This window comes from Cygnus atratus, chromosome 25, assembly GCF_013377495.2.
Source record: "Cygnus atratus isolate AKBS03 ecotype Queensland, Australia chromosome 25, CAtr_DNAZoo_HiC_assembly, whole genome shotgun sequence".
In the NCBI taxonomy this organism is placed as follows: domain Eukaryota; kingdom Metazoa; phylum Chordata; class Aves; order Anseriformes; family Anatidae; genus Cygnus; species Cygnus atratus.
The window spans coordinates 3,896,185-3,920,319 of NC_066386.1; the positions used below are offsets into that span (position 1 = coordinate 3,896,185).

At 57.3% G+C, this 24,135-nt stretch overlaps 2 protein-coding genes across 3 annotated transcripts; one reads left to right on the plus strand and one right to left on the minus strand.

The window, feature by feature from the left end:
• Positions 1-870: 870 nt before the first annotated feature.
• Positions 871-20,455, minus strand: ITGB3 (integrin subunit beta 3). 2 transcript variants are annotated; one of them, XM_035567992.2, is made up of 15 exons: positions 19,640-20,455; positions 16,051-16,136; positions 12,097-12,289; positions 9,881-10,133; positions 9,290-9,452; positions 8,544-8,705; positions 8,302-8,397; positions 8,000-8,089; positions 7,372-7,506; positions 6,482-6,911; positions 4,132-4,354; positions 3,865-3,965; positions 3,621-3,740; positions 2,827-2,993; positions 871-2,096 (listed from the first exon to the last, which is right to left on the minus strand). In XM_035567992.2, exons 1-15 carry the CDS (start codon positions 19,695-19,697, stop codon positions 2,028-2,030), a joined length of 2,346 nt encoding a protein of 781 aa, XP_035423885.1. In that variant the 5' UTR covers positions 19,698-20,455; the 3' UTR covers positions 871-2,027. The 2 variants fall into 2 exon arrangements, with proteins under 2 accessions (XP_035423885.1, XP_050571445.1); XM_050715488.1 differs by lacking the exon at positions 16,051-16,136 and having other exon boundaries at positions 19,640-19,787.
• A 2,986-nt stretch (positions 20,456-23,441) lies between these two features.
• On the plus strand, positions 23,442-23,777 carry RPRML (reprimo like). Its single transcript, XM_035568035.1, has one exon. It carries the CDS (start codon positions 23,442-23,444, stop codon positions 23,775-23,777), a length of 336 nt encoding a protein of 111 aa, XP_035423928.1.
• Positions 23,778-24,135: the final 358 nt, after the last annotated feature.

Consider the following 24,135-nt stretch of genomic DNA (forward strand, 5'->3'; position numbering starts at 1 on the left):
CACCCAGGCAGCGCGGGGCAGTCCCCAGGCTCGCTGCCTGTTGTCACCGCTCTGCCCGATGTTGCCCGGTGCCACCGTTCCGCCTGATGTCACAGAGTGCCTGGGGCATTCACTGGCTCAGCTTCCACGTGCCAATAAGCACCGTGCTACGATGGGGACCGATGAGATCCCTAAGGGTGACACAAGGATGGGGATGACACCCAGGCTCCGAGTACAGCAGCACCTCCACCCCTCCAGCTGCTCGCTGGGCCCTGCGCCATGCCCATAGCCCTGAGCGGGAGCAGGATCCCCCCATGTACCCCTTAGGGGTGACCCTACAGGCCTTGGCCCCAGCATCCTCACTCCAAGGCCAGGCTTGCACCCTTCCAAAGAGTTTTCCCAGCACTTTCTGCGGTCCCAAAATGCTGCTTTGGAAGGTGCCCACCAGGTGTCCCTGCAGCCCTGCATGACGCAGCGCTGAGCAGGTGCCCAGGCTGGGTGCTCAGGCAACACCCAGCTCCCAGGTTTAGCACCTTTGCCCCCAGCCCAGCCGTCCCCAGGATGGTCCTGCAGTGGTCTCAGCCCAGCTGCCCTCCTCTGGGGGCTTTTCGTGCACACTGAAGGATTTTTGGAGTCTTGCAGAAATAGGGGGCTGCTGGGGTTTGCTCCTTTGCAATGAACAGAGGGGGCTGCCAAGAGAAGCCAAGCCTGCAGCGGGCTCAGGGCCATGCTGCGCCCCCAGGTGCGTTACCCACTCCAGGAAAAAGCAGTAACAGAGCAGAGAAAATCCCCTGCAGATCCCACAGCCCCACCTGGGCTGGTTCCCCCACCCGCCCACCCTGGCCCAGACAGGCTCCCCCAAGGCTGGGTCATGCAGGAGTGCCGACACAATTCATGGTTTGAGGTTTTTATTTGGTGCCCTGGGAAGCACCCCCACGTGGAACACATCTCTGCCCACCCAGTGCCTGGTCCATGGCTCAGCCCCAGCTGCCCCCCAGCACCATCCCTGATGTCCACCACTGGGGACAGGCCAGGCAGGGAGCAGGGGACACAACCCCCAGCAGAATCAGCCCTAGGGACTTGGGGTGGACACAGGGCAGGAGGTGGGTGCTGCTTTCTGGTGGAACTGATGGGAACTGAGCTACCAGGATCTGGGTAGGGCAGCATCCAGAGCACCTGACCACACTCTGCACCTAGGATATTTTTTCCACAGGAGACAAACCATGGGTGGGTGATACACAGCCACAGGCAGCAGGATGGGGCCTGAAGGCTGCCTGCTCATTTGGACCCTGAGCCGCACAGATAACCATGTGTGGTACCATGACCCAGCCCAAAAGGCACAGGGAAGGGAGAGTTTGTTCCCCAGAGAGCCTGGGCTAGGCTTACGGAATACAGGCAATGCAGTCCACGTGCTTTGGGACATGGGGACAGTAGTCAGGGACACGGGGAGCTCAGCTCCATCCCAGGGCTGCAGCTGGGACCAGCACAGCTGATGCTACACGGAGGTGGCCGGCGGTGCAGAGCAGGTGCACGTGGAGGGGAGGAGGAAGGCCACAAGCACCCTGGGGGCTGCTTTACAGTGTCCTGGACCACAGCAACACTAGAAACGTGTGAACTGCTGGGTTTTGAGTGGTGTCCTCAGCCCACAAAGCAACACGCTGGCTGCTAGGCCTTCACATGGCCAGCTCACAAGGGCATCCCCGAGCAGGCAGAGCACAGCTTGGCCTTGGGTTCCAGCCAAAATCCGCTTGGCCCAAGGAGCACCGAAGAGTTCACAGGTTCACCAGGCAGAGGAAGTCCCATTTCTCCCTGTTCAGTGTATGGAGTGGCCACCGTCTCCTGGGGGGCGGCCCACCGAGGTATGGACGAGAGGTTTGCTGTGGAAGCGTGTCCCTGCAGTGCAGTGGGGTGATGGAGAACGGGGCCGGAGGCAGCCGCGGGGTTGTTAAATTACACACGGACACACACACAAACTCGTCTGTAAACTGGACTCCAGGAGACCCCACGATCTCCAGCTGATCCCACAGGCTGCTCTGGATGCTGCATCCTTACATGTTCCCGCGGTACGTGATGTTGGTGAACGTCGATGTAGCCTCTTTGTATAACGGGTTGTTGCCCTGGGAAAAGAAGTCGAAGAGCATCACCGCTTCGTGATCGGCACCAGCACTCACCCCACTTTACAACTGGGGAAACTGAGGCACCAGTGGGTGGGGGATCCATGGCTCTGCTCAGGGCTTCGGATCTACAACGTGATGTGCACTTTAACAGCTCCCCGTGAGGCTTTTATAGGGAAGAGCAGGGAAAAGCTGTTGTGGAGGAGAGCACAGGAACAGAGAGGCCTCCAGAAAGAGCCACCCCAGCTCACCCACCCCTTCACTCCGGGAGGCAGGAAGTGGGGGACAGGCACCGGTGCCATCCTGGCCCCTTCCCTCGTGCTCCGGGTGCCTCAGCCCTTCCAGCACCCCGTGGCAGCAGGGACCTTCCTCCAGCTCACGGGGTGGAAACACTTGTGCGGGAGGTGAGTAAGAGGATCACGCTGGAGGGAAGTGCTCAGGATACTCTGGAGGTGGGAAAAGAGCCTGGGACAACTGCTCTGGCCTGTGCACAGCCCCTGGGGCTTCAGCAGGCTGGGAGAAGGGGTGCCCAGGTCAGTGGTGCCATCCCAAATCCTGCTGCGACCCCACGCTGTGCTTCAGACAGCGATGGGATGGATGAGCCGGTCCATAAGGGCAGCGCCCTGTGGGTCCTAAACGGGGACTGGGCTCTTGTACTGGGAACACTGGGATCTGGATCCACTTAGCCCAGTGGAGGCAGAATTCGGGGTCTCCTGCCCATCACGGCCCTTACCGTGTCCCACTTGGCCCTGGCCTTCTCCTCCTCGAAGCGGGCGAACTCCCGGCGGTCGTGGATGGTGATGAGCAGCTTCCAGATGAGCAGGGCGGCCAGGCCAATGAGCAGGATGGCGCCTGTCACCGAGAGCAGCACCACCAGGATGTCCGGCCCCTTTGGGCAGTCTGAGGGGGTAGGAGAGAACAGTTGGGTGGGCTTGGCACCCTGGGGTGCCTCACTACAGGTACGGGGCTCCTCTGCTCTCCAGAGGACTTTATCCTCCCCTGTTAGAGAGCCTCCACCTTTGAGCATCTGTCCTGCCCCCCAGGGCTGCCTGTGCAGGGACTGGGGAGGTGATGGGTGGCTGTAATTAGAGCTGATGGCTCTTTTAATGACCCTGGTTTTGAAGATTCTGCAGCCATATGGCCCCCTGCCCAGCTTGATAGCAGTCCCCAAGGATGCTGGAGGCCCTGGACTGCTCCGTGCAGGGGCAGCATCGCTCCTGCGTGGCCAACAGGAGCTGGATCTTAATGGTGTATCAAGAAAATGAGACCCCTGGAGCCAGAAATGGGGTGGGAAGACCGAGCTCCTCCTCGGCAGCTCAGCAGGGGGGTGAAACAACCCAGCAGCGTAGGGAAATGTGAGACACAGGCAGGAAATCACAGCTCAGGTGCGCAGAGCAGGGAACAAAGCAGCTCTGTGACCCCTGCCAGCCCCTGGATCCTGGCCAGGAGATACAAAGGGGGTTCCAACCCCACGGTTAGTGCAGACCCCCAGGAGCAGCACAATCAGCACCCCCAGCTGCGTCCTACCTGGCTCCTCTATAACATAGAGGATGGACTTGCCGCTGGAGTCCTCAAAGTACTGGAAGCGCACCACGCAGTCGTTCTCGTCCTTGTAGGTGCAGTTTACAGCATCCTTGCCCCTGTCCCCTGCAGAATTGAGAGGCTGTCAGAGCCCTCGTGCTGGGGACATGTGCATGGAGGGTGTACGCAGCCCCAGGTTTCCTTGTTTTAGGGCAGAAATCTGTGCCATGCGCCCCATCACCTCTCTTACCCAGCTCCTGCACTGTCTCGATCTCATCGCGGCACAGACGGCTGCAGGACTGCTGCTTCACCAGCTCGCCCCGCTCGAACTTCTTGCACTCCACGCAGTCCCTGAGGGAGAGGAGGGAGCTGCCATGAACTGCTCTGCACCATCCCCAAGGCATCCTCCCACCCTTTTTTCTCTCCATGATCCCAACCCAATGGATTTGGGGACGGTGACCATACCTGCGGGCACCAACCCTGATGGGGACCATCTGAGCTCCCCCCCCCGACTCACTTTTTGATGGTGCAGGCATCCGGGCACGTGGGGCACTTCTCACAGGTGTCCCCGTAGGAGCCGGGCTGGGTGCAGTCGCACTTGCCGCAGACGCAGGAGCCGTGGCCGCTGCACACCAGCCCGTTGCTGGACATGCAGGTGTCCGTGCGCGTCGTGCAGTTGCAGTAGTCGCCGGTCCAGTCCGAGTCGCACAGGCAGTCCCCGCAGCTGCACTTCCCGTGGCCTGGGGATGTCCAGGAGGGCATCAGGACCCTTGGGTGCCCCCGTGGATCCCCACAGATCCCCTCTGGGGATCACCCACATGGGATGCTTGTGCACCCAGAGCCACAGCTCCATCTCCGCATGGCACGGCGAGGCGGAGCAGCCACCCGGGATATTTTTGGTCCTCTGTCCTTGGGGTGGGGGCGCTGCTGCTCCCAGCAAACCCCATCCATCACCTCCCTGCCTGCTATGCCCCCTGTGCTTCTCTTATCCCATGCAAGCAAGCTAAAAATAGCCAAATTTCAGGCTGAGCTGCCTCGGCTCTGGCAGCAGCTGGAGATGCTCAATCAGCTCCATCTGAGCTGCCCAAGCTCTGGCTCTTGCCTTTAGTTTCAGATCTGGTTAGGCCATCTGGTCAACCCCTGCTGTCATTTCCCAGCCCAGCACCACACACGGGAAAGCTGGCTGCTGGGAAGAGCCCAGCCAACTCCACACACTCCCCTGGCTTGGTCAGACAGCCCGACGTGCTCAGATCCTGCCAGAGCCCGCAGCTATTTGGATCACGGCTGGGTTTTTGACTCAGCCACCAGACACAGCGAGCAGCGGAAACGCCGCGGTGCTGGCACGCGCCGACCCGTCCCAAACACCGAGCACGTGGGAGCTCTGCTCCCGGCTGGGGAGCGCTGGGGCACCGCGTCCCCCCCTGCCCCCATGGCCTCGGGGGCACCGGTGTGAGAAATAAATGTGTAACCCTGTTAATGAGGAACTGGAGCTGAGTCACAGGAAAACAGCGCCGCACGACGAGGTATGGAAATAGAGGGGGAGGCTGGGGGAGCGTGGCTAAACGGGACGTGACGGATGCCAGTGGGGTCAGACAGGGCACTGGCAAAGAGACAGGGCAGGGCTTCTGCCAAGTCTGGCTTTCGTGGGTGGTGGCCCCCTGGGAAGGGCTTGGCAACCTTTCCCCATCTCATTTCCTCCTCAGCCTTGGGCACGCAGCCAGGGCTGGCCCCGCTGGGCAAAGGACTCGGGCACGGAGCTGGGAACCAACGGATGGGGTTAATTAACAGCCCGCCTGGCTCGGGGGCAGCAGTGCCACCAGCACCTTTGCCCTCACTCTGCCTGACATGGGGGATGCTGTGCAAACAGACAGTGCCACGGGAACAGCCTTGGGTGGCAGCATCAAGGACAAGCACCCGGCTCCCACGGGAATTCACTGCCTGGGGGGGAAAAAATCCCACCTCCCCCCTGTCTGATGTTAAAGTGAATTATCAACCCCAGTGGTGTGGAGGCAGCTGGGGGCTCTGTGTGCTGCCACCCCTCTCGTATCTCCTGGGAAACCAGGAGATGGGGAAGAGCATTGGGGTTTGCTCCTCTGGCACACTCAGACCTCCAGGGCTTACTGGAGATGGGGCTTCTGGATGAGGAAGGGGCTCTGACACATGGGGCACATGAGATGACTGCTGCTAGAATTTATTTTTAACAGAGAGGGGCTCCCTGGTCCCTGGCATGGGAGAAGTGAGATTCCCCAAATTGAGAAATGCAGCAGCCAGGACTGGGAGCCTGGCAGCACAGGGAGGAGGTGAATATTCAGGAGATGAATATTCGCCGTAAGACCAGCAAGGGGGAAGGATTTTCTTCCCCACCGCTTTTTGCCAAAAGGGAGTCTTCAAGAACAGGGTGGAGGATAAAATTAGCGCATCCTCTCCTCGGAATTCCCAGTGCCTCTCCCCACCCCTCTCCCCCCACCCTGGGGTTTCCTCCTGTGGAGCAATTCCTCTGATGCAGCTGGGCTGGTGGGAGTCAAGCAGAACCTGGCCAGCTCCTGCCCTGCGTACCCCAGAGCCACTTCCCTCGGAGGCTCCCAGCCACCTCAGCAGGGCCTCCCAAGCCTAAGGAAGGATCAAGGTCTGCCTTTAACCCTCTGAGTCCATCCCCTGCCAAGGCTTTTGGGCACAGGCTGCCAAAGAGGGAGTCATTGCATCACACCCAGAACTAATCCATGGCTAAGCATGACACAATGCATGCAACGAGCCCCCAGATGGCTAGCATCTCCCTCGACCACGATGCTGGGCAGCAAAAATACCTCTCTAGCATACTCCAAGACGCTTTACTCCATGCAACAACCACCCCCGGGCGCACCACTCACCCGAGCACATCTGGCCCTTGAAGCGGACGCAGGAGAAGTCATCGCACTCGCAGTACTTGCCCGTCACCTTGCCGAAATCGCTGCTGTGGCAGACGCACTGCCCGCAGATGCACTCGCCACGCTGGCTGCAGTGGGGCTGGCCCGGCCGGGGGCTGCAGTTGTCCTGCTGTGAGGGGTTGTACTCCTCCTCTGAGCACTCACAGAGCGAGCCCAGGCGCCCGGGGTTGCAGCGGCAGACGCCGCACTCGAGGCTGCCGTTGCCTCCGCTGCAGAAGGAGCTGTTGGTCTCAGCCTGGCTCTCGCAGGAGCAGCTGCAGTTGAAGTTCACCACCACCACCAGGCTGTCCTTGAAGCCCACGGGTTTGATGGTGAAAGATTTCTGGCGCTCTTGGGGGCACCCTCGTACCTTGGCCTCGATGCTGAAGCTCACCTGGGGGGGGGGGGGGGCAGAAGGGTGCATCTGGGTGCTGGCACCCCTCCCTGCAGCCTTGGGGTACCTGTTCCAGCCTGACCTCAGCACCTGCTCCATGCCCAAGCTTAGGCAGCCCAAAATTGGGACCGACAAGGTCTCTTAGGGATTTCCCAAGCTGTCCTAGCACAGGACAGTGCACCTGCCCATGACAGTATCCAGGCAAAATCAGCCCAAAAGCCCATGCACTGTGACTGGTAGACCACAGACTCTGCATCCAGCAGACTCAAGGAAGCATTTTTCCCCTTGCACCCAGCCAGCCAGCCCCCTCTCCACCATCCACATCACAACGTCCCTATAAGAGCCTGTGTCCCCCAGGAGGTAGGGGGAAGCAAGCAGTGCTGGTGCAGACCATTGGATGAGCTGGCAACACTGCTATGTAGAGGAGGAGAAAAGCTGAGCCCATGGACAGGAGCCTCACCGTGTCCCCGATCTTGAGCCCCATGCAGGACTTGAGCCCAGGGATGACCTCGTTGTTGAGGCAGGTAGCATTGAAGGACAGGGACAGCTCTTCGGGGAGGTCACGCACCTCCAGCTCCACCTTGGAGCGGATTTTCTGGGGGAGGAGAGAAGCAAGATGGAAAAATCCAGCCAGGTTGCACAGGGGTCCACCCCGAGCAGCCACCACACCCCAGCGATGCCCCCACACACACGGGAAAGCAGCCAAGCGCCTCGAGGCTTTCTAGAGCTTGGCCACGTCATTCCCCACAGGGAACACCTTTGAGGATGGGAAAGGGCAGAGGTGAGCTCCCATCCCTGGGGTCCCCGCACGTGTGGGTGGAGGCAGATGCTCACAGCTGGTCCAGGGAGGCTGCTGGAGGCTGGGGGAGCTGCCAAGTGCATGTGGGCTGCTCGTAGTGGTTATTTGGGGAGGGAGAGTGCTGCTGTGGGGCCATCACAGTGCACAGCTCTCCTTTGGGCAACCCTGGGTGAGGTCTGTGTGCTGTGAGGGTGACTGCTCTTCCAAGATGAGGAGAAAGCCCTCCTGCACTTTGCTGCTCCCTCTGAGCTGCCCATGGGGACAGGATGTGGTGGCCTTGCACACTCACCCCATAGGAGTCCACTATGAGCTGCAGGACATTGCTGGAGTCTCCCGACAAGGTGCCCACAGTGGTTCCTGGGATCAGCTCACTGTAGTTCTGGGGAAATACCACTGTAAACATGGTCTGCTCATGACAGGTGAAGGCATCACAGCTGGGTCAGGCCATTCCCAGGCACACGGGAGCTTCCTGAGCAGCCTTGTGAGGATGGGTGCCACCAGATTCCATCCAGCCACCCATGGACACCCACAAAGGGTGCCCTCAGGATGCCACAGCCCTCCATGAAGGTGACTTTGCACAGCAGCCATTACCTGGTACAGTCCAACAACTGTGTCCGTCACAGCGAAGATCAAGTTGATGTTCTTCTGCGAGAGTTTCTCAGTCATCAGGCCCAGAGAGGGATAGTCCTGGGGAAGGGGAAAGGCTGTACCCTGAATCACATAGTCCCAACCACCCTGGTACCCACCATGCCCTCCAAGAACAGCCGGACCACCTTTCCCATCCCCAGCAGGAGCTGTGGGCTCCCTGACCCCACACACGGGCTTGGATTTACCAGCGTGGTGGAGGCTGAGTAGAAGTTGTCCTTGTCAATGTGGCACTGGGCGTCGTTGGGCTGCACAATGCCAGCCAGCCTCCCGTCCAGGGCAATGTGGGTCTTGGCATCCGTGGTGAAGACGAGCAGGTGGGAAGCGTCGTTCCTCCAGCCGATCTTCTCCTGTGGCCAAAGGCAGCTCCCAGCATGGTGGCAGCGTGCACCGAGGGCAGCCCTGTACTAGCACTGTGCTGCCACCATGGGTCATGGGTTGGCCGTAGGGACCAGTCTGTCACTACCGGGGGAATTACGGGCAGCCCCTCTCCCAGAGAAGTGCTGGGGAGCCTGGCAGGTGAGCATGGACTGCTTGGGAAGGTGAAAGACAGGCTTTAATTTGCTAGAGTGTTAATCAAGGTGGCTAATGACTGAGGGACACGAACCTTCCCATCTCCAGCAAAATCAAGGTGCTGGCAGAGGAAAAGGTGTCCCTTCTGGACTGACATGGGATCACCACATCCGTCCCCAAAGCATCTGCTCTGCTCCTCTCTCCTCCCAGGACCGCGTAAGGGCCCTGCTCTTCCCTCTCCTTGGCTGAGGCCCAGAAATGCCCTTGTTGAACATGCGCCCTGCCCAGATCTCAGCCCTGCTGCAGCTCCACTGCAGGAGGCCTCAGGCCCTGTCCTGGTGGGGTGGGTGCTCTCTGCCAACCCACCAGGCCTGGCCTGGCGACCCTTTCCCAGCCCCAGCCCGGCCTTCTTGCCCCTTACATCGCACACGGTGGCCTGGATGATGGCATCGAAGCCACCCTCAGGTGCGTCACGGTTCCGTGAGACGCTCTGCTTGCGCACCTCCTCGTTGAAGCGCATCACCTCGTCTGTGAGTGACAGGACGTGCTTGTAGCCAAACATGGGTAAGCACGTTTCCTCAGTCCTGCGGGAAGAGAGTGGTCAGAGCATGAGTCTCCTGGGTGTCCCAGCTCCTGTCTTCACCCTGCAGCCATTTCACACCCTCTGGTCTTCTTCTGGGCATGCTGGAAGGACCCAACCACCCCGATAGCCCCGAGCATGAGGCTGGTGAAGGATCTTTTAAAAAGTCAATCACATTATAGTGATGCTGGGATTTTTAGTCCCTGAACAAAAATGGTGGAAAATTGTTTCTTCCCGTAAGAGCTTTTCAAAGCTTAGACATGCTCCTCCTCCCCGTACCAACAGGACATGCAGTGTAGCACAGCTTAAACCCTGCCCCAAATCAGACACTCAAATCCTTGCTGAAATCCATTTCCATGGATTTCCAGCCACAGTCTGGTGATGTCCCGTTAGCTTCCAACCCTTACAGACCTCCCTCAGCCTGGGACTTACTCATAGCAAGGGTTTGTGATGGCTTCTGGAGGAGAGATATACATGTAGGGGGAAATGGGCTTGTCCACAAAGGCCCCAAAACCGATGCGCAGATTGCTGGTGAGCTTGCGCATCTCGCTGGCCAGCGTGGTGCCCAGATTCTGGATGTTCCTCAGATCGTCCTTCATGGAGTTGGACAGGTCCATCAGGTAGTAGATGTCCACAGGATAGTCTTCCACTTGACGCACTTGGACTTGGAAGATCTGGGAGTCATCTGTAATACGGCAGGGCAGAGGAGTGAGAGATCATCCCCTGGGAGAAACAAAGGGGGCTCATCGCAGGACTGGGGAGAAAGTCAGTGGGACCCAACAGGGTCAACAGGAACCCAAGGAGACGGCCTAAAGCTGCTGGGAGGAGAAATCACAGCCAGACACACCAAGGAGCAAACCACTAAGAGCAGGGTGCTTGCATGTGAAGTATGCTGTGCACCCCTTGAGGATGGCAAATGTCCCACAGCTCCTGTTCTCCAAGCATCTCATTACTAGGACATGAACTCCTGCTCAGAGTTGTCCTATGCTGACAGTGTGGCCAACACATGGTGGATGTAGCGAGTAAAACTCTGTACACATGGGCAGCAGGTCTTATGGGAACAGCCAGGGGACTGCACAGCTGCTTCAGGCTGCTTCTGAACTCCTGATGCCTCCAAACATCTCCTTGGGCCTCCCCATCCCTGTTCTTTCCTGCTCTTCTTGGCTCCTCCCAGCCCCTGCTGGGAAACTTTTTGATGAAACATTTTCCATTGAAACACAAACCTCCTTAGAACCTTCTGGGGAACAGGCCAGTTTTAATGACTTTTGCACTTCGAAAAAAATTAATGCTGAAAACACTTAGGGTTGACCTTTTCTTTCAACTTTCTAGAAGGGACAAAGGTTCTTTCTTGTTGTTCTTTGAAACTACTTCTTTGATATATAACTCGGGCACAGCTGCAGCCTTCTCAGAACACCTCAAACATCAAGAAAAAAGCTTTAATCAACTTTCATTTAATCATTGTTTTCCTATTTCCTTCTAAATCTGTACATCTGAGATTTAGATTTTCAGGATGGATAAAGTATCTTCCAAATCCGGGAGAGCCCGAAGAGCTCCATGCCCCACTGTCTGCATGGCCAGGTAGCAGTGTGCAGTCAGGAGTCCCAGCTTTTTCCTCAGAGGACATCTGTTCCTCCTCATTGAGCTAAACCACAAGGACTCAGAGCTTGCGGGACATGAGGACCTCTCTTCCTCCTTGTTGAGCTACACCACAAGAACTTGGAGCTTGTGGGACATACCTTGGTTACATCCTTCAGCATTTGGCCTTCCCTCATGAGCTGGGGAAGACAACTCTTGCTAAGCCCTCTTGTTCCAGCAGAGGTGATATCAAGCCAGGGCTTTCTTCTACCGCTTCCAAAGTCCTAAGAGCACCACATGCCTCCACCAATCCTCTCCGGAGCAGCACACATACCTGTCTCTTGATGAGTGCTTTTGGACTTAAAGACAGCAATAGCCACCCCGCAGCTATACGTCCCTTTATCATGGGGAAGGGGACACGTCTGACTGCTGTCACTCACATCAGAACTGCTCTTTGCCCAGCCTAGGGACGTGCTACCAGCCTCTGACATCTGTCCCTGAGGCCAGAATGAACACAAGCAACCAAAATTTGTTCCTGTTGAAACATCTGTGAGCAGACTGATGATAACAAGGGCAGGGCTGGGCTGTGTGTGGAGAAAGTGCGGACATGGCAATGTCACCATTTTGCCACCATTTTGCTCCAGTTTCCCCAACCCCTTTTTGTGACCTCAGGTGAGTGACATCAAAAGGGGAAATCAAAGAGGGGAAGTACAATGTGAATAAATATATATTAGCAAAGCCCCTTAATATAAGCCTTGGGAAAGCTAAGGGTCAGCCTCGTGGCACTGAGGCAGCAGTGGTTAAGGTTTAAGTGGCTTCATAAAATAATCCCACAGATGTTGAAATTGCATCCCATCCTGCAGGACTGAGCCAGTAGACTGAACAACAGGAATCAGCCTGCAGACAGCCCGACTGGGGACACTGCTGGTGGGGTTGGTGTAGCCCCAGCCCTGCCTTGTCCCCAGTGGGTCTAGGACAACCTTGGCCAAAAGGTGATGGCTCATTCATCACTCGAACTCTCCAAGCTGTCCCCACCACATCTCCTTTTCCCACAGCATTTTGCAGACTCTTACCCGGCCGCAGCTTCAGCTCTATTCTCTGGGGTCTCATCTGGGTGGTGGTGGAGCCCCCTGAGCCCTTGTCACTGAGCGGTCGGTCCTCCAGGACGGTGACGCTGCTGGTGGGGAACTCGATTAAGTCCTGCCTGCAGCCATTCTGCAGGAGGTTGGCATGCAGGTCGCAGCGTGGGGACGACTGTGCCATGGTCTGTGGGACAGGGACAAAGTCAGGAGTGATGATGGATGGCTTGCCCAAGCCCAAACCCCTTCTGACATCTAGGAGCTGGAGCCACAAGTTTGTATCTTGGCACAGCTAAAAGAAAAGCCCCTCTACATGGGGTGGCTGCGTGCCAGAAGAGAGTGAAGCAGGACACAAGCTTGGCAGGCTGTGAGCAATGGGCAAAATATGAGATTTTTTTGTTTGTTTTTCTAAGCTTTGGCAATAGAGCCACCTTTTCCCCAGTTTTCTGGACATACACCCTTAGAAATCCCTCCAGGAGCAGCAGGCAAGCCCAGTGCATGGCTCCTCTCCGAGAGCCACTCGAGCTTATCTGCAGCTCCCAGCATCCTGCCAGCTGGAGCCCAGCTGGGGAAGAGGAACCAAAAAAGGAAAAGAAAGAGCAAAAAGGCGACCGGGCTGCAGGAGAGGCCATCAAGAATCCATCAGAAGCAGGAAGCCAGAAGTGTGAAGTCACACTGGGGGCTCCGGCCCCCTCCCTGATTTCCTAGAAAGTTCCCAGCTGCCTGCCCTTATCTTGGCATGTTCAGAGGGGCTCCTGGCACTCCTGGGGGGGGAGTTTCCTATCGGGACAAATATGGGAAGAATTCCTCTCCTGGCCCAACGCTGCTGCAATTTGCCGCTGCATGTTCCCGGCAGGGCAGCTGCTGCCCCCCCTCCATGGCGTTCCTCCCTCCTGCTCCCTCCCCAGCCCAAATCTTTCTCCATTCAAAGCCCCGGAAGGGGAGAAGTGAGATCCTCGCCCTCCCCGCATCACCGATGCTCCTGCCCAGGCTGTCAGCTCCCCCAGGTCCAGGCGGGTTGAACCCAGGAGCTAATTTGTGTGTTTTAAGCAAACAAGTGGAAAAGTGCAAACAGCATCAGGAGGCCCCCCCCGGCAGCAGTGGCCTTTATCTGTGTTTTTCTCCTCCCTCAGTCCAAGCAATAGCCAGAAAACACATCAGCAGGCGTGTTCCTCCCCTGTGGCCTCCCACTCCTGCCCAGGCAGCACGCTGCTGGTGAAGAGGACATGTTTCACGTCTACACGAGCTCCGTGCACCCACCCAGCTTGCCACCTCATCCTGTGGGGCTCCCCACCACAGATCACCAAGCCCTTGAGGCCACTGAACCTCCCCCTGCAGCCCCCCATAGCTGGGCGAGGTGCCTGGATCATTCCCAAGCCCATCAGTAATTACACACCCGTTCCTGTCCTTGGCAGTGAAAGCACTGGAAGAATGAGGGTGAGTGGCAGGGCTGGGCAGAAAGGCTTTCAACCATGACACTGGGCTCTTGGGCAATACCCTGAGGTGCTGGTGGGCTCCCAAAGGGCACGCAGCTCCTTGCACAATCAGCAGCATCATTTCTACTGAGAGACTCCCACGGAGAAGCTATTTCACCTCTGGGCCACATCCTTCCTCCTTCCTTGAAAGCCTCAACATGATTGACTCAGGACTTGTAAAACCGACTCAGAAGCAGCCCAGGCTTGCTGGTGGGGGCACGTGGTCACACCTCCTCTGCCACGACCCCTCCTGCAGCCCTGAAGGATGCTCCCCAGCCCCATCTCCCCTCCTGGCAGCCCACACCAGGTGGTCCTGCCTGCGCAGGGGCTGGCCCATCTGGCTTCCAGAGGTGCCTTCCAACCTCTCAAGTTCTCTCATTTTCTGCAGTTCTGTGAGCCTGCTATAGGAGGTATCTGCTCAAGATCCTTGGGACAGGGGTAAGGATTGGGCAGGGTGCTGTCAGAGCCAGCTCCATCCCACATCTCCAACACTGCTGTGGCTGGGAGGCTGCGGGATCCCCAGGGCATCTCCATTTTCATCTCACAGGCAACCACACACAGCAACAGCTTCTCTGCAGGAGAGCTCATGGGAGGACCCAAGGCACAGATGCCTCTGCACATTAAGCTAAAACCCTCCAGAGCTTCTCTAAACTAAGCCCTGGTCCAGCCTTGCCTCTTTTTTCCTCTCTGGGAAGTGGAGCAGGTGACATCTGGGGTGGGTGAGACCCTGAAAAACTCTGCCATGATGCTCTTCAGGGTGATTTTAGAGCTACATCTCAGCTGGCTTTTCCCAAAAAGGAAAAAAAAGTGGACAGGCACATCTATTAGCTGGTAACGGTGGTCAGGGTTTCTGAAAAATAAAGGTAACTCAACTCTCCTCTGCTTCAGTGCTCAGTGGAGTCAGTGGTCACAAGAAAGAGCAATAAAATTTCTTTCTTGCTCAAAGCCGGGAAGGAGCAGCAGCAACTGATAACCCCAGACTCCTCTGGGAGCCAGCATGGGTGGGAAAGGAGCACAGATAAGGGCAGCCCTGTCCCTTTAACGAAGGAGGAGGGTAAGATCAGAGACCTCCCCCGCCCCGGGGATATTAAACAAACCCACAGAAAAAAAAACCCTCATTTGCTAAATTAAGACAATGTGGTCCAGATGTTGGAGGCAGAGTTGCTGAGTAGTTTGCGCAGCGCAGCTCTCCGGCGGCTGGCTGCTGGCAGTGGGACGGCTCCCTTGCTGCTTGTCACGTCTGTCCATGAGCACAGCCCTGAGCAGTGCTAGAAATATTTCCTTTTTTGGAAACTTTTGCTGATCTGGGGAAAAAAAAACACCCAAGCTCGCAGCCCCTGCTGCGTCAAGACACCAGCCCGGGCTGGGAAGGAGCGGACGGATGGTCAAGTCCTTATCGCGCTGCAAAGTTCGGCTGCTTCTTGCAGGAGATAAGTCAGGGCTCATCCACACAAGATCTTTATGCATCCTGCATGGGATGATGCTGCGAGATCCCCTGGGAGCTGATGGGACCTGCAGGTGGTCGGGGTACACAGCGGGTGCCCGGCATAGAGCACCATCCGACAGTGCTCCCAGCCTGGATCAGTTTTGCTAGGTCTTTTCTCCATCCCTGTGGGCACTGCTACCACTTGTGGAGGAGAATTTCACAGTAGCAGAAGGCAAGAAAAGCCTTTTCTTAGTATTTTCTAGGGAAGGGGAACTCCTTGCAAGCCACAGAAGCACATTGTTAAGGCAATGGCTTACCCAAGCCCTGGAGTTTTTAATCACCTCTCCCCATCTCTCCCTGCCCTGGGGCTGCAGCTCACCAGATCCCATCAGTGTTGGGAACTTTCCCCCTTACATCCCCGATGGGCCAACCCTAAGGACAGCATTTTTGGAGGGTATCGTGGCAGACCTTCCAGCATCTCACCCACCCAGATAGGGGAATTTCAGAGCCACAGCTCAGCGCTGACATCCTCTTTAGCTCTGTAACCAAACCCAGTCACCTTGCCTTCCCACACCCACTCACCCTTTTCCAATGATAAAACCCCAAACCCTAGCTTCTAATCAGCATTTGCTTCCTATCTCCAGACCCCCCCCTTCCCTTCCCAGCCCTTCCAGGGATTAGATTCTTTTTAGAATTTGAGCTTCACAATAGGTTTTTGAGAAGCAAACCAAAAGGAAACCAGGTTTCCAAACGTATAGCTTTTGAGAGACAAAGGGAACTTGCAGGGAAAACTTCAGCATTTCCAAGCCCACTCGACATGTTTCCCACTGAGGCACCCAGATAAGGGGCAGGTTTTGAAAGCGAGGCAGGAATCCAGACCAAGGACCGTGATGCACATGGCTGTGGTCACTGCCAGCGCTGCGGTCACTGTCAGATGCCACCGAGGAATGTGTTCCGACACAGTGGGACCAGACAGAGACACAGCACCCATCCCACAGCCCGAAGCCCCCTCCCGTTCTCCAGCCCTGCTGGGCCCCCAGCACTCACCTTCGCGGAGCACCAGGCGCAGAGGGGGCTCACGGCCAGGCACTGCTTGCAGGAGTTCACCCCTCGAGTGGTGCAGATGTTACCCCCTGGAACAGGGAACAGAAAGCTGTCACCACCTGCGGGGCCACCAAACAGCCCCCCCGGGTGCTCAGCCAGCTCACCAGCAGGCAGAGCCTCACCTCCGTCCTGCCTAGACTCTGCCCTAACCCTTTCTGCAGCCCCCAAACCCAGCTGCTGCCTCCATGCCTCTTTTATAGCCGCCTCCCCCAGGCCGGCACCAGCTGGGCTCCATCCTGCTGCCACTGCTGACATTTCCCACCTGCCAGCCTGATGCCAGCTCCTTAAAGTGTCCCCTGTCCCTGCAGCCCCGGGGGACATCGCCCCTCGTGCCTCTCTGTGGGCATTTTGGGGCAGCTGGGAGGGGAAGGGGTGAGCCCCCCCAACTCAGTGCCTCTTCCCACCCCTAGGCCGAGCGGTCGGTGCCTTTTTTTGCAGATGTTGAATCAGCCGCTGGTCTCAGCTTGGGTTAAAACATGGGGAAAGGAGGGGAGGGAAGTGGCACATGTCCCAGAACATGCTGGCAGCCAACTGTGATGATGCCCTGGAGGGAAACTGGAGCTCCACCAGTGGAAGTGGCAGTGAGGATTTCGGGAGGTGTGCGCCTTGGTTAGAGACCAGCCAGCGTGTCCTATCAAAGGGCCCCCAAAAAAACCCTCAGGGGCTTTGGGGCAGCAGAAATGTCTGCTGGGGCAGGAAGGGCAGAGGTAGGAAGTGTGCAGCTCTGCGGTCCCAACGGCTGCTGTGGTGAGCGGCTGGGACATGGCTGTGGTGGCATTGCCCTGGGCTGTTCCTCCCTCCTGTAGCACCTTGTCAGAGCTTCAACATCTGCAGGCAACCGGTCTCTGGGGGTGCTCTGTGTCCCCCAGCCACAGCCCTGGGAACTGGGGGTGCCAGCACGGAGCAATTGGGGGCTCCTCTGTCCCCACCTTCCCTGCCCGGGGTTCCCTTTTGCAGCCGCAGGCGGAAAAAAAGAGGTGTTTGCTGCAGCAGCAGGAGGAAATGCAACACAGAACAGAAAGAGGAAACAGCGAAACGATGGCATCGGGTCCTTGGGCAGAGCCACAGCTGCAGCTCGGTGTGGCTGTGCCTGCTGGCACGCAGCGTGCTGGGGCTCGTGGAGGTGGGCACCTGTATGGGGTGGTGGCACCGGCGCATCCGGGCATGGGACCGATGCTGGGACACAGCAAATGCCACAAGGCTCAGGCACGTGGGCATGCAGCATTTCGTGCTTGTTCAGCTTTGGGGTTGCGTCCACTCCCAGAGCTCTCTCCCTACACCAAAATACCTGGCTGCAGCATAAAAGGATGGGAGACTTTAAATTTAGCATGGCCCTAAAAGAGCGACAGGTTGATCTCTGGTGCAGGAGGCTCAGCCCCGTGCCGATGGCTTGGCAGGCACCAGCCTGGCAGCTCCAGGCGCTTGGGATTAAACTCTCAGGGCCATGTGCCCAAAGACGGGAACAGCTTCCAGAACTGCAGGCCCCAGGGGAGCCCTGATGAGCCAATTTTCTGGCTGATCTTGGCACTTAGGACCATGAATGGGGCCATCCTGCCCCACTGCCACATGACCAAGATGCGTGTCCGGGGATGTGGGACCTTTCCCCATCCCGTAGCACCATACAGAGCTGTTCTTGGCTGTGTTTAACTCACGGCTGGATGGAGCAGGGCTCTCCATCCCATGGGAAGGAGCTGAAATCCCCCGGGCGCCAGCTGTGATTAAGGCAGGGCTGTTATCGCCATGCAAACACGCAGCTGGTGGTGGCCAGCCTCACCCCCTCACCCTGCGAATGCCTCTTTTTTGGCATCTCCGGCACCGTTTGCACGGCTGGATGCAGGGTGAGGTGCCGGGGGCTTTGCTGGGGGCAGGTGGGGAGGGGGACGCTGTGGTGACGTGGGCACAAAACCACAGGACAAGGAGAGCAGAGGATGCTGAAGCTCAGATGCTCTGGTTCTGGCCCTTGGTGCGCAGGATGCTGCCTGGCTGCGAGCTGGTTAACAGGATTCCAGCACAGACTAAACTAATAAACTCCATGTATTTTATCTGTGTATTTTTTTTCCAGCCATAAAAACTAATAAACCAAAGTACAAAAGCTGCATTTATTATTTTTTACTACAAAACCAGCTGGTCTCATTCAACAATCTGATCCTAATGACTGAGGCTTTGAAATAAGAAGAAATCCCAGCACGTGAAATACCAGGAGCTAACCTGGGTGGCACAGGGAGCCCCGTTTGGGGTGGCAGCGCTGCAGCCAGGCGCTGGAGGTGATGCACATCGCGTGCTGAACCCAAAATGCCCCAGACGGCTGTGGCTGAGCATCATCCTTCCCTGGTCTGGGGAAAATTACTCAGTGCTCAGCCCGCACTCCAAGTCACCTCCATGCAGTGCGTGAGCCAGCCACATGCCTTGGTGGGTCTTGCCTTTTTTTTTTTTCTGCTAATACACGCAGGCAGAAAACTTTATAGGGAGACTTTAACAAACTTGATAAAGATACAAACCATTTTTGCATCTTCTCTGAGCTTTCTGCTTGTCTAAGCAATATGGATTTGGGCTTATTTTTGTCTGATGTCCTGCCCACGCCATCCTGGGGCTGCGTCTTTTCTCTGAACCCATCCCTATCTACCAGCATCTTCCTGGGGAGGGGATGCCCTGAGCTGATTACCAGAGAAATCATCTACGCAGCCCCAAAGAGCAACCTTACAAACCCAAAACTCTTTCAGGGGTTACTCTGCGTTCCTGCTCAGGCTGTTCGTGGGAATGCACAGAAATCTGGCATTCTTTAGCCAGAACAATGTTGCCCCAAACCCCCTCGGGTCAGGCCTCCAAAACAATGGGACCGATTTATAAATCAGCAGCTGAAAAACACTGCACCGTTTTGTGGCTGCAGGGTTCATTTTCTGCTAGCTTTGAGCCCCGGAAACCACACCTGGGGAGAAGAGTCCCTTCGCTGCGCTGCTCTTCCACAAGGCACTGAAAAGTTTTTTAAAAAGTGAGCCACTTTTGGCCTGAACTCACCTGACGCCAGAAATTGGGGCTTTTAAAGAAAAGCACCAAAATAATAGGAGAAAAAAATGACACAAGGTACTAACGCTGACTTAAACACACCCCATGCCCTTAAAATGAGATGGGTATGGCGATGCCTGCCCCATAAACTCCCCTTACTGCCTGTTTACAGAGGACAGAGTCCAAGTCCCACCCCAGTGCTCCCATTACAAACCAGTACCGCAGCCCAACGGTGGGTAGGTGGTGGAGATAAAGTTACCGGGGTGAGAATAAGGCACGGAGCTGCAGCGCCTTGACCCCGTGGCATCTCGGAGAAACCCTCTTGGCCCCGACCCAGCCCCGGCACAGCCAGCTCGAGCGACGCTTTGTGTTTGGGAACCGAGGCAGTGCTCTGCCAGCTTCCCCTTCCAGCAGTATTTCCAGGACAGTGTGAATGCAGAAAGCTCAGGGGTTTGGGGAAATAGCAGGCAACCTAAGCGCTAAGTGCAATATTAGGACAAACACGGCTTTAGGGGCTGTAAAAACCTACCCCAGCTGCCAGCAGCGCAGAGCACGAGGATGCCAAGGGCGACGTGGAGCTTCCCCATCTTCTCCTCCGAGCCCCGGGGTGCCGGGGGGTGTCGGGACCAGCCCCGCCGTGAGTGATGGAGAGTGGCTCTGGGGCAAAACCTCCGCGTTATGAGCCGTCCAGAAGATGAATCATGAGCCTGGGTGTGTGACACACATGCGGAGCGGGGCCGGCCGGAGGAAACTGCGCTGGCTCGTCACTCAAATTTGAGTCAGGGAGTGGCCCCCCCCATCCTGCCCGGAGCTCCTCACCCTTTTTCCCTTTCGCAGCTCACACAAGGACCCGATGAACCCGGGAAGAAAGTACAGGGCACCGGAGACCCACACGAACAGGCTCTTTCCCATAGGCTCTTTTGCCGGGGTTTAATTCCTTGCAAAATCGTGCTCACACCCTCGTTTTATTAACTCTTGCATGAAAGGCAGCCTGGCTTTTAAACCTGCCGAGGCTGAGCTGCCTCAGAGCTCAAGGATTTAAGGGGAAATAGAGCAAATGCATAGTGAAATGAAAGTGGGGGCTCTCAGGGACCCTCCCCAGGGCATTGCAGGTGGGGACATCCCTGCTGGAACAGGGGGGAGACCCACAAGGAGCAAAGACTTGGACCCAGCAGGACCAGCAGGAGCTTGGGTACAAACCCAGACATCACAAAGGGAGGGAAATTCAGATTGGGGTTGGATGATTTGGACCCGATTTTCTTCTCTCTCGTGCTGTTTTTCTCACCCACACCCTCATAAATTGCTGCTGCACCAAGCAAGGAGTCAGATTTGCGCAGGAATCTTCCCTGCTGAAATACCCAAAGAAATGCCTCCCAAAGAGGTTTTAAAAACCTCTCGTTCCCCAGGGTCAGACTCAGGGAATGGGGAAACTGAGGCACGCAAATACAGGCTGGGGTGCCAAAGGGAGGGAAGGGCTGCTCCCCCCGCCGGGAGACGGGGGCTGGGGCCAGCGATGGCAAAAGCCGGGGTCGGGGTAATCCCGGGGGCAGAAACTCAGGGCAGCAGAAAAGGAGCTTGTGCGGAGTACAGGGTGCTGTGCGGGGAGAAATGGGGATCACTGTATCTGCCCGGACCCTCAGAGACGAGGTGAGATGGGGCTGAGGGCTCTGCTTCGGGAGCCGGGGATTTTTCTCGGCTGTGAAAGAAGTTTCGATGCGTTTTTGCTTCTTCCACTCGCTGCCACCTTCCCTGAGGGCGCTGCTGCCCTCCTGCGGCTGCCTGGGCTCTGCTCGGGGGGGGTCATTTTCCTCCCGGCTTCTCCCCCCTGACTTTTCAATGTGGATTTGGTAAAGAGAAGCCCATCGACCCTCACGCAGTGTTGAAAAAGTACTGCTTCTTGGCTGGAAAAATAAATAAATAACACCTCAAAGCTGCTTTCTGAGGGCTCTCGATCTTGCCCTGCTCCAGCTCCCGCAGCCATCTCAGCCTGCTGACCCCATAAGCCAGCTTTGGGGCACCCAAATTCCTGCTTTCCCTGCATATGTCCTCCTGTCCCTGAATGCCACTGGTGTGTCTTTTCCCCCTTGTGTGTGGCTTTCTGGCCAGCCTGTCCCCGTGCATTGCACTGGACCACCCCATGAACAGGTTTGAAGCTTCATGGATGGGTTTGTCTCAAAGATTTGACTGAGTGAATTGTTGGTCCCACAAGTCCTCCTCACTGGGGCCTCATCCAGCCAAGCAGCTGGTTGCTTGAACCTGCAAGTGCTGCCAGCTCCGAAGGGACACAGCCCCACGTGTCAGCAACCCCAGAGCTCACAGCAGGGGTGGATACTCCAGCCCTTGCTGCCAGCATGATGCCAAAAAAAAACAACTTTGAAAAAGAAGGGAAAAGCCACAAAATGAAACGTTTGACTTCCTGTGCCCTCCTGGGCTCTCACCCTGCCCGAGGATGAGGATGGACCCACTTTCCTGGCTGGCCGCAGGAAGGTGCTGCTTGTCCTGCAAGCATCACTGTGATGGTGACGTGGGGCGCATATAGGGCAGGGTGCACCGAGCGGAGTTTGGGCTCTCACCCCTGGAGAGCTGCACAAAATCTGGCCCTGGGGGAATAAATCGTGGAGGCTCTGTGTCATGAAGCCCATCGTTGGATTAAGGCAAGGAGCAGCCAAGGGAGTGTCCAAGAGCCGAGTGACCCCATATCCCCGGCTTCTCTGGCACCACAGCTGGTGGCTGTGACCCCGGTGCCACGGCTGCAGCAGCCGGGTCTGGCACAGAGGAGAGGCTGGAGCTGGAGCTGGAGCCAGCAGAGGGAGTAGAAACTCCTCTGGTCTGGAGGCAGCGGGGAGAAGAGCTGCCACCGGGATGCTCTGGTCTCCACTGGGGATTTTTCCTGGGCCTGGGGTTAAGCGCGATGGGTCGCTGTCCCGATGGGTCGCTGTCCCGATGGGCTTTCTGCTCCCCCCAGTGCTGCAGGCTGCCCGGCTGGGACAGCAATACTATGTGTGAAACAAGGAGGAAAAAGCAACAAGTAAAACCCAAACCTAGCTGCTTTTGGGCCCTTAAATGTCACAAAAGCAAAAGAGGCACTCAGCTCCCGGCTGCGTAAAAGAAAAATCAGTTGACACGCTTCCCACCGAGCCACCCTTCACCCGCAGCCAGCTGGCCTCCCGCTCCTGCCTTTAGCTGCAATTTGTCAATTCTCATTTGGGTTTATTAAAATCCCCTCTGGGGGCTGCACAGGGAAAGCGAGCCAAGACGTACACAGATAAATCAGAACAAGGTCCCCACATCACGGCAAGCTCTTGTTCTGCACCACCCAGATGCATCTGGACCCATGCACAGTGCTGGCTGGCCCGTGGGTGTAGGATCCTGAGCTGGGGACAGGGATCGGGGTGCAGAACCCCTGTGCTCCCCTTTGAAGAGGATGAAGGAGCAAGAGGAGAGGGAGAAAAACATGCCCTAGGGACAAGCCCCCAGCCAGAGGATGCTGAGAGAGGGACGGATGCAGCCCTGCCATAGGACAGGCAGTGCTGAGCAGAGCTGGGGGTGGACCGGGCAGGATTGGGCCAGCGCTGCTCCTAAGGAAGGAGTGGGTGGCACAGAGCAGCGAGCGGGGAGCGGAGAGAGCAGCAGGGATCCGAGGCTGCGGGGAGGGTGCGAGGGGGGGGAGACAAGGGACCTGCCACCCACCTGGGGCCGGCACCTGGTGGGGTGGGGAGCAGGTGGAGGGGCTGGGGGCGAGGATGCGTTAGGGGCAGGACCCTAGGGGTCATCCCCCACCCAGGGGTGGCACTGGGGTGGGTGCGGGCACCCAGAGCGGGGCGAGGGGCTGCACCCACGTGGGGAAGGGGTGGGCAGCCTGGGTGAGCGTGGAGGGGGGGGGAAGGCGGTCCTGGGGGGAGGCTGCAAGGGGGTGGAGTTGCTGGTTTGTCTTTGAGCACCGGGAAGACTTTTAGCTGGGAACTTGCATCCGTGGAGCTCCCAGCCGGCAGGCGTCGGCCCCCTGCTCCTGCTGGGAGGTCCCTGGTGCCTGCCCCTTGGGGTGGCAGCGAGGGCGGGGGGCATGTGGCCACCTTCGGCTGCCTTCCTCTCCCCCGCGTGCCCTTTGCCTTTCCTCTGCCCCTCGCTCTGCTTGCTCGGGGACTTGTGCTGAGCTGCTCGTGCCAGGAGGGAGCTGGTGGTGAGCTGCACAAATTGGCTTCCCGTCCACCTCAGGCGTCGGGAGGAGGAAGACAGGAGGGGGCACGGAGCCCGCCGGGATGTGAGGGTGGGCAGGGGGACGGCACGCTTCCCTCCTGCCTCCCTCGGAGATTTGGGACCGCGCACAGACCATGAATGGATCCTTCTTCAACCAGACTCTCCTCGAGCAAGGAGCTTACCCCAACAGGACCCAGGGCTTGGGGATGCTCCTGGCCTGCTGCAATGGGACTGGCTCAGTGCTGGCGACTGACGGCGGCTCCTTGGTCCTCGCGCCGGATGAGAGGAGCCTGTACATCACGCGGGTGGTGCAGATCGCCGTCCTCTGCGTCCTCTCCTTGACTGTGGTGTTTGGCATCTTCTTTTTGGGCTGCAACTTGCTCATCAAGTCAGAGAGCATGATTAACTTTCTGGTGAAGGACCGGAGACCTTCCAAGGACGTGGGAGCTGCGATCATGGGGCTTTACTGAAGCCACCAGGCACCTGTAGGCAAGTGAACTGACTGGACCTGGTGCTGAGACGCAGATTCCCGTGTGTTTGGGGCAGCTGGGGGGAGCGGGAAGGGGGATGATGGCTTTTAATGTGTTTGTGTCCATGGGGAAGCAAATCTCTTCTTCCCGGTGAAGGAACTGTTGTGGTGAAGGGGGCGATCTCCCCGGCGCTGTATCAAGCACAATAATTGACCAGCCTCGCGTTGCATGCAGAAATGGCTTAAGTTTTGCATGAAACTTGCAGAAACAGTGATAATGTGCAGATTTGGACTCTTTTTCTGCTGTTACCTTGGATACCGCTACTTGGGATTTAGGGCTAAAAAAAAAAAAAAGTGTA

Excerpts from the sequence above, each read along its gene's own strand:
- ITGB3 (XM_035567992.2), bottom strand. The coding sequence starts at position 19,697 with ATGGGGAAGCTCCACGTCGCCCTTGGCATCCTCGTGCTCTGCGCTGCT. Across the intron at positions 10,134-12,096 it reads AGAGCTGAAGCTGCGGCCGG|ATGACTCCCAGATCTTCCAA; the intron begins GTAAGAGTCTGC and ends GCCGTATTACAG. Across the intron at positions 8,398-8,543 it reads ACTCAGCCTCCACCACGCTG|GACTATCCCTCTCTGGGCCT; the intron begins GTAAATCCAAGC and ends CCCCTTCCCCAG.
- RPRML (XM_035568035.1), top strand. The coding sequence starts at position 23,442 with ATGAATGGATCCTTCTTCAACCAGACTCTCCTCGAGCAAGGAGCTTAC.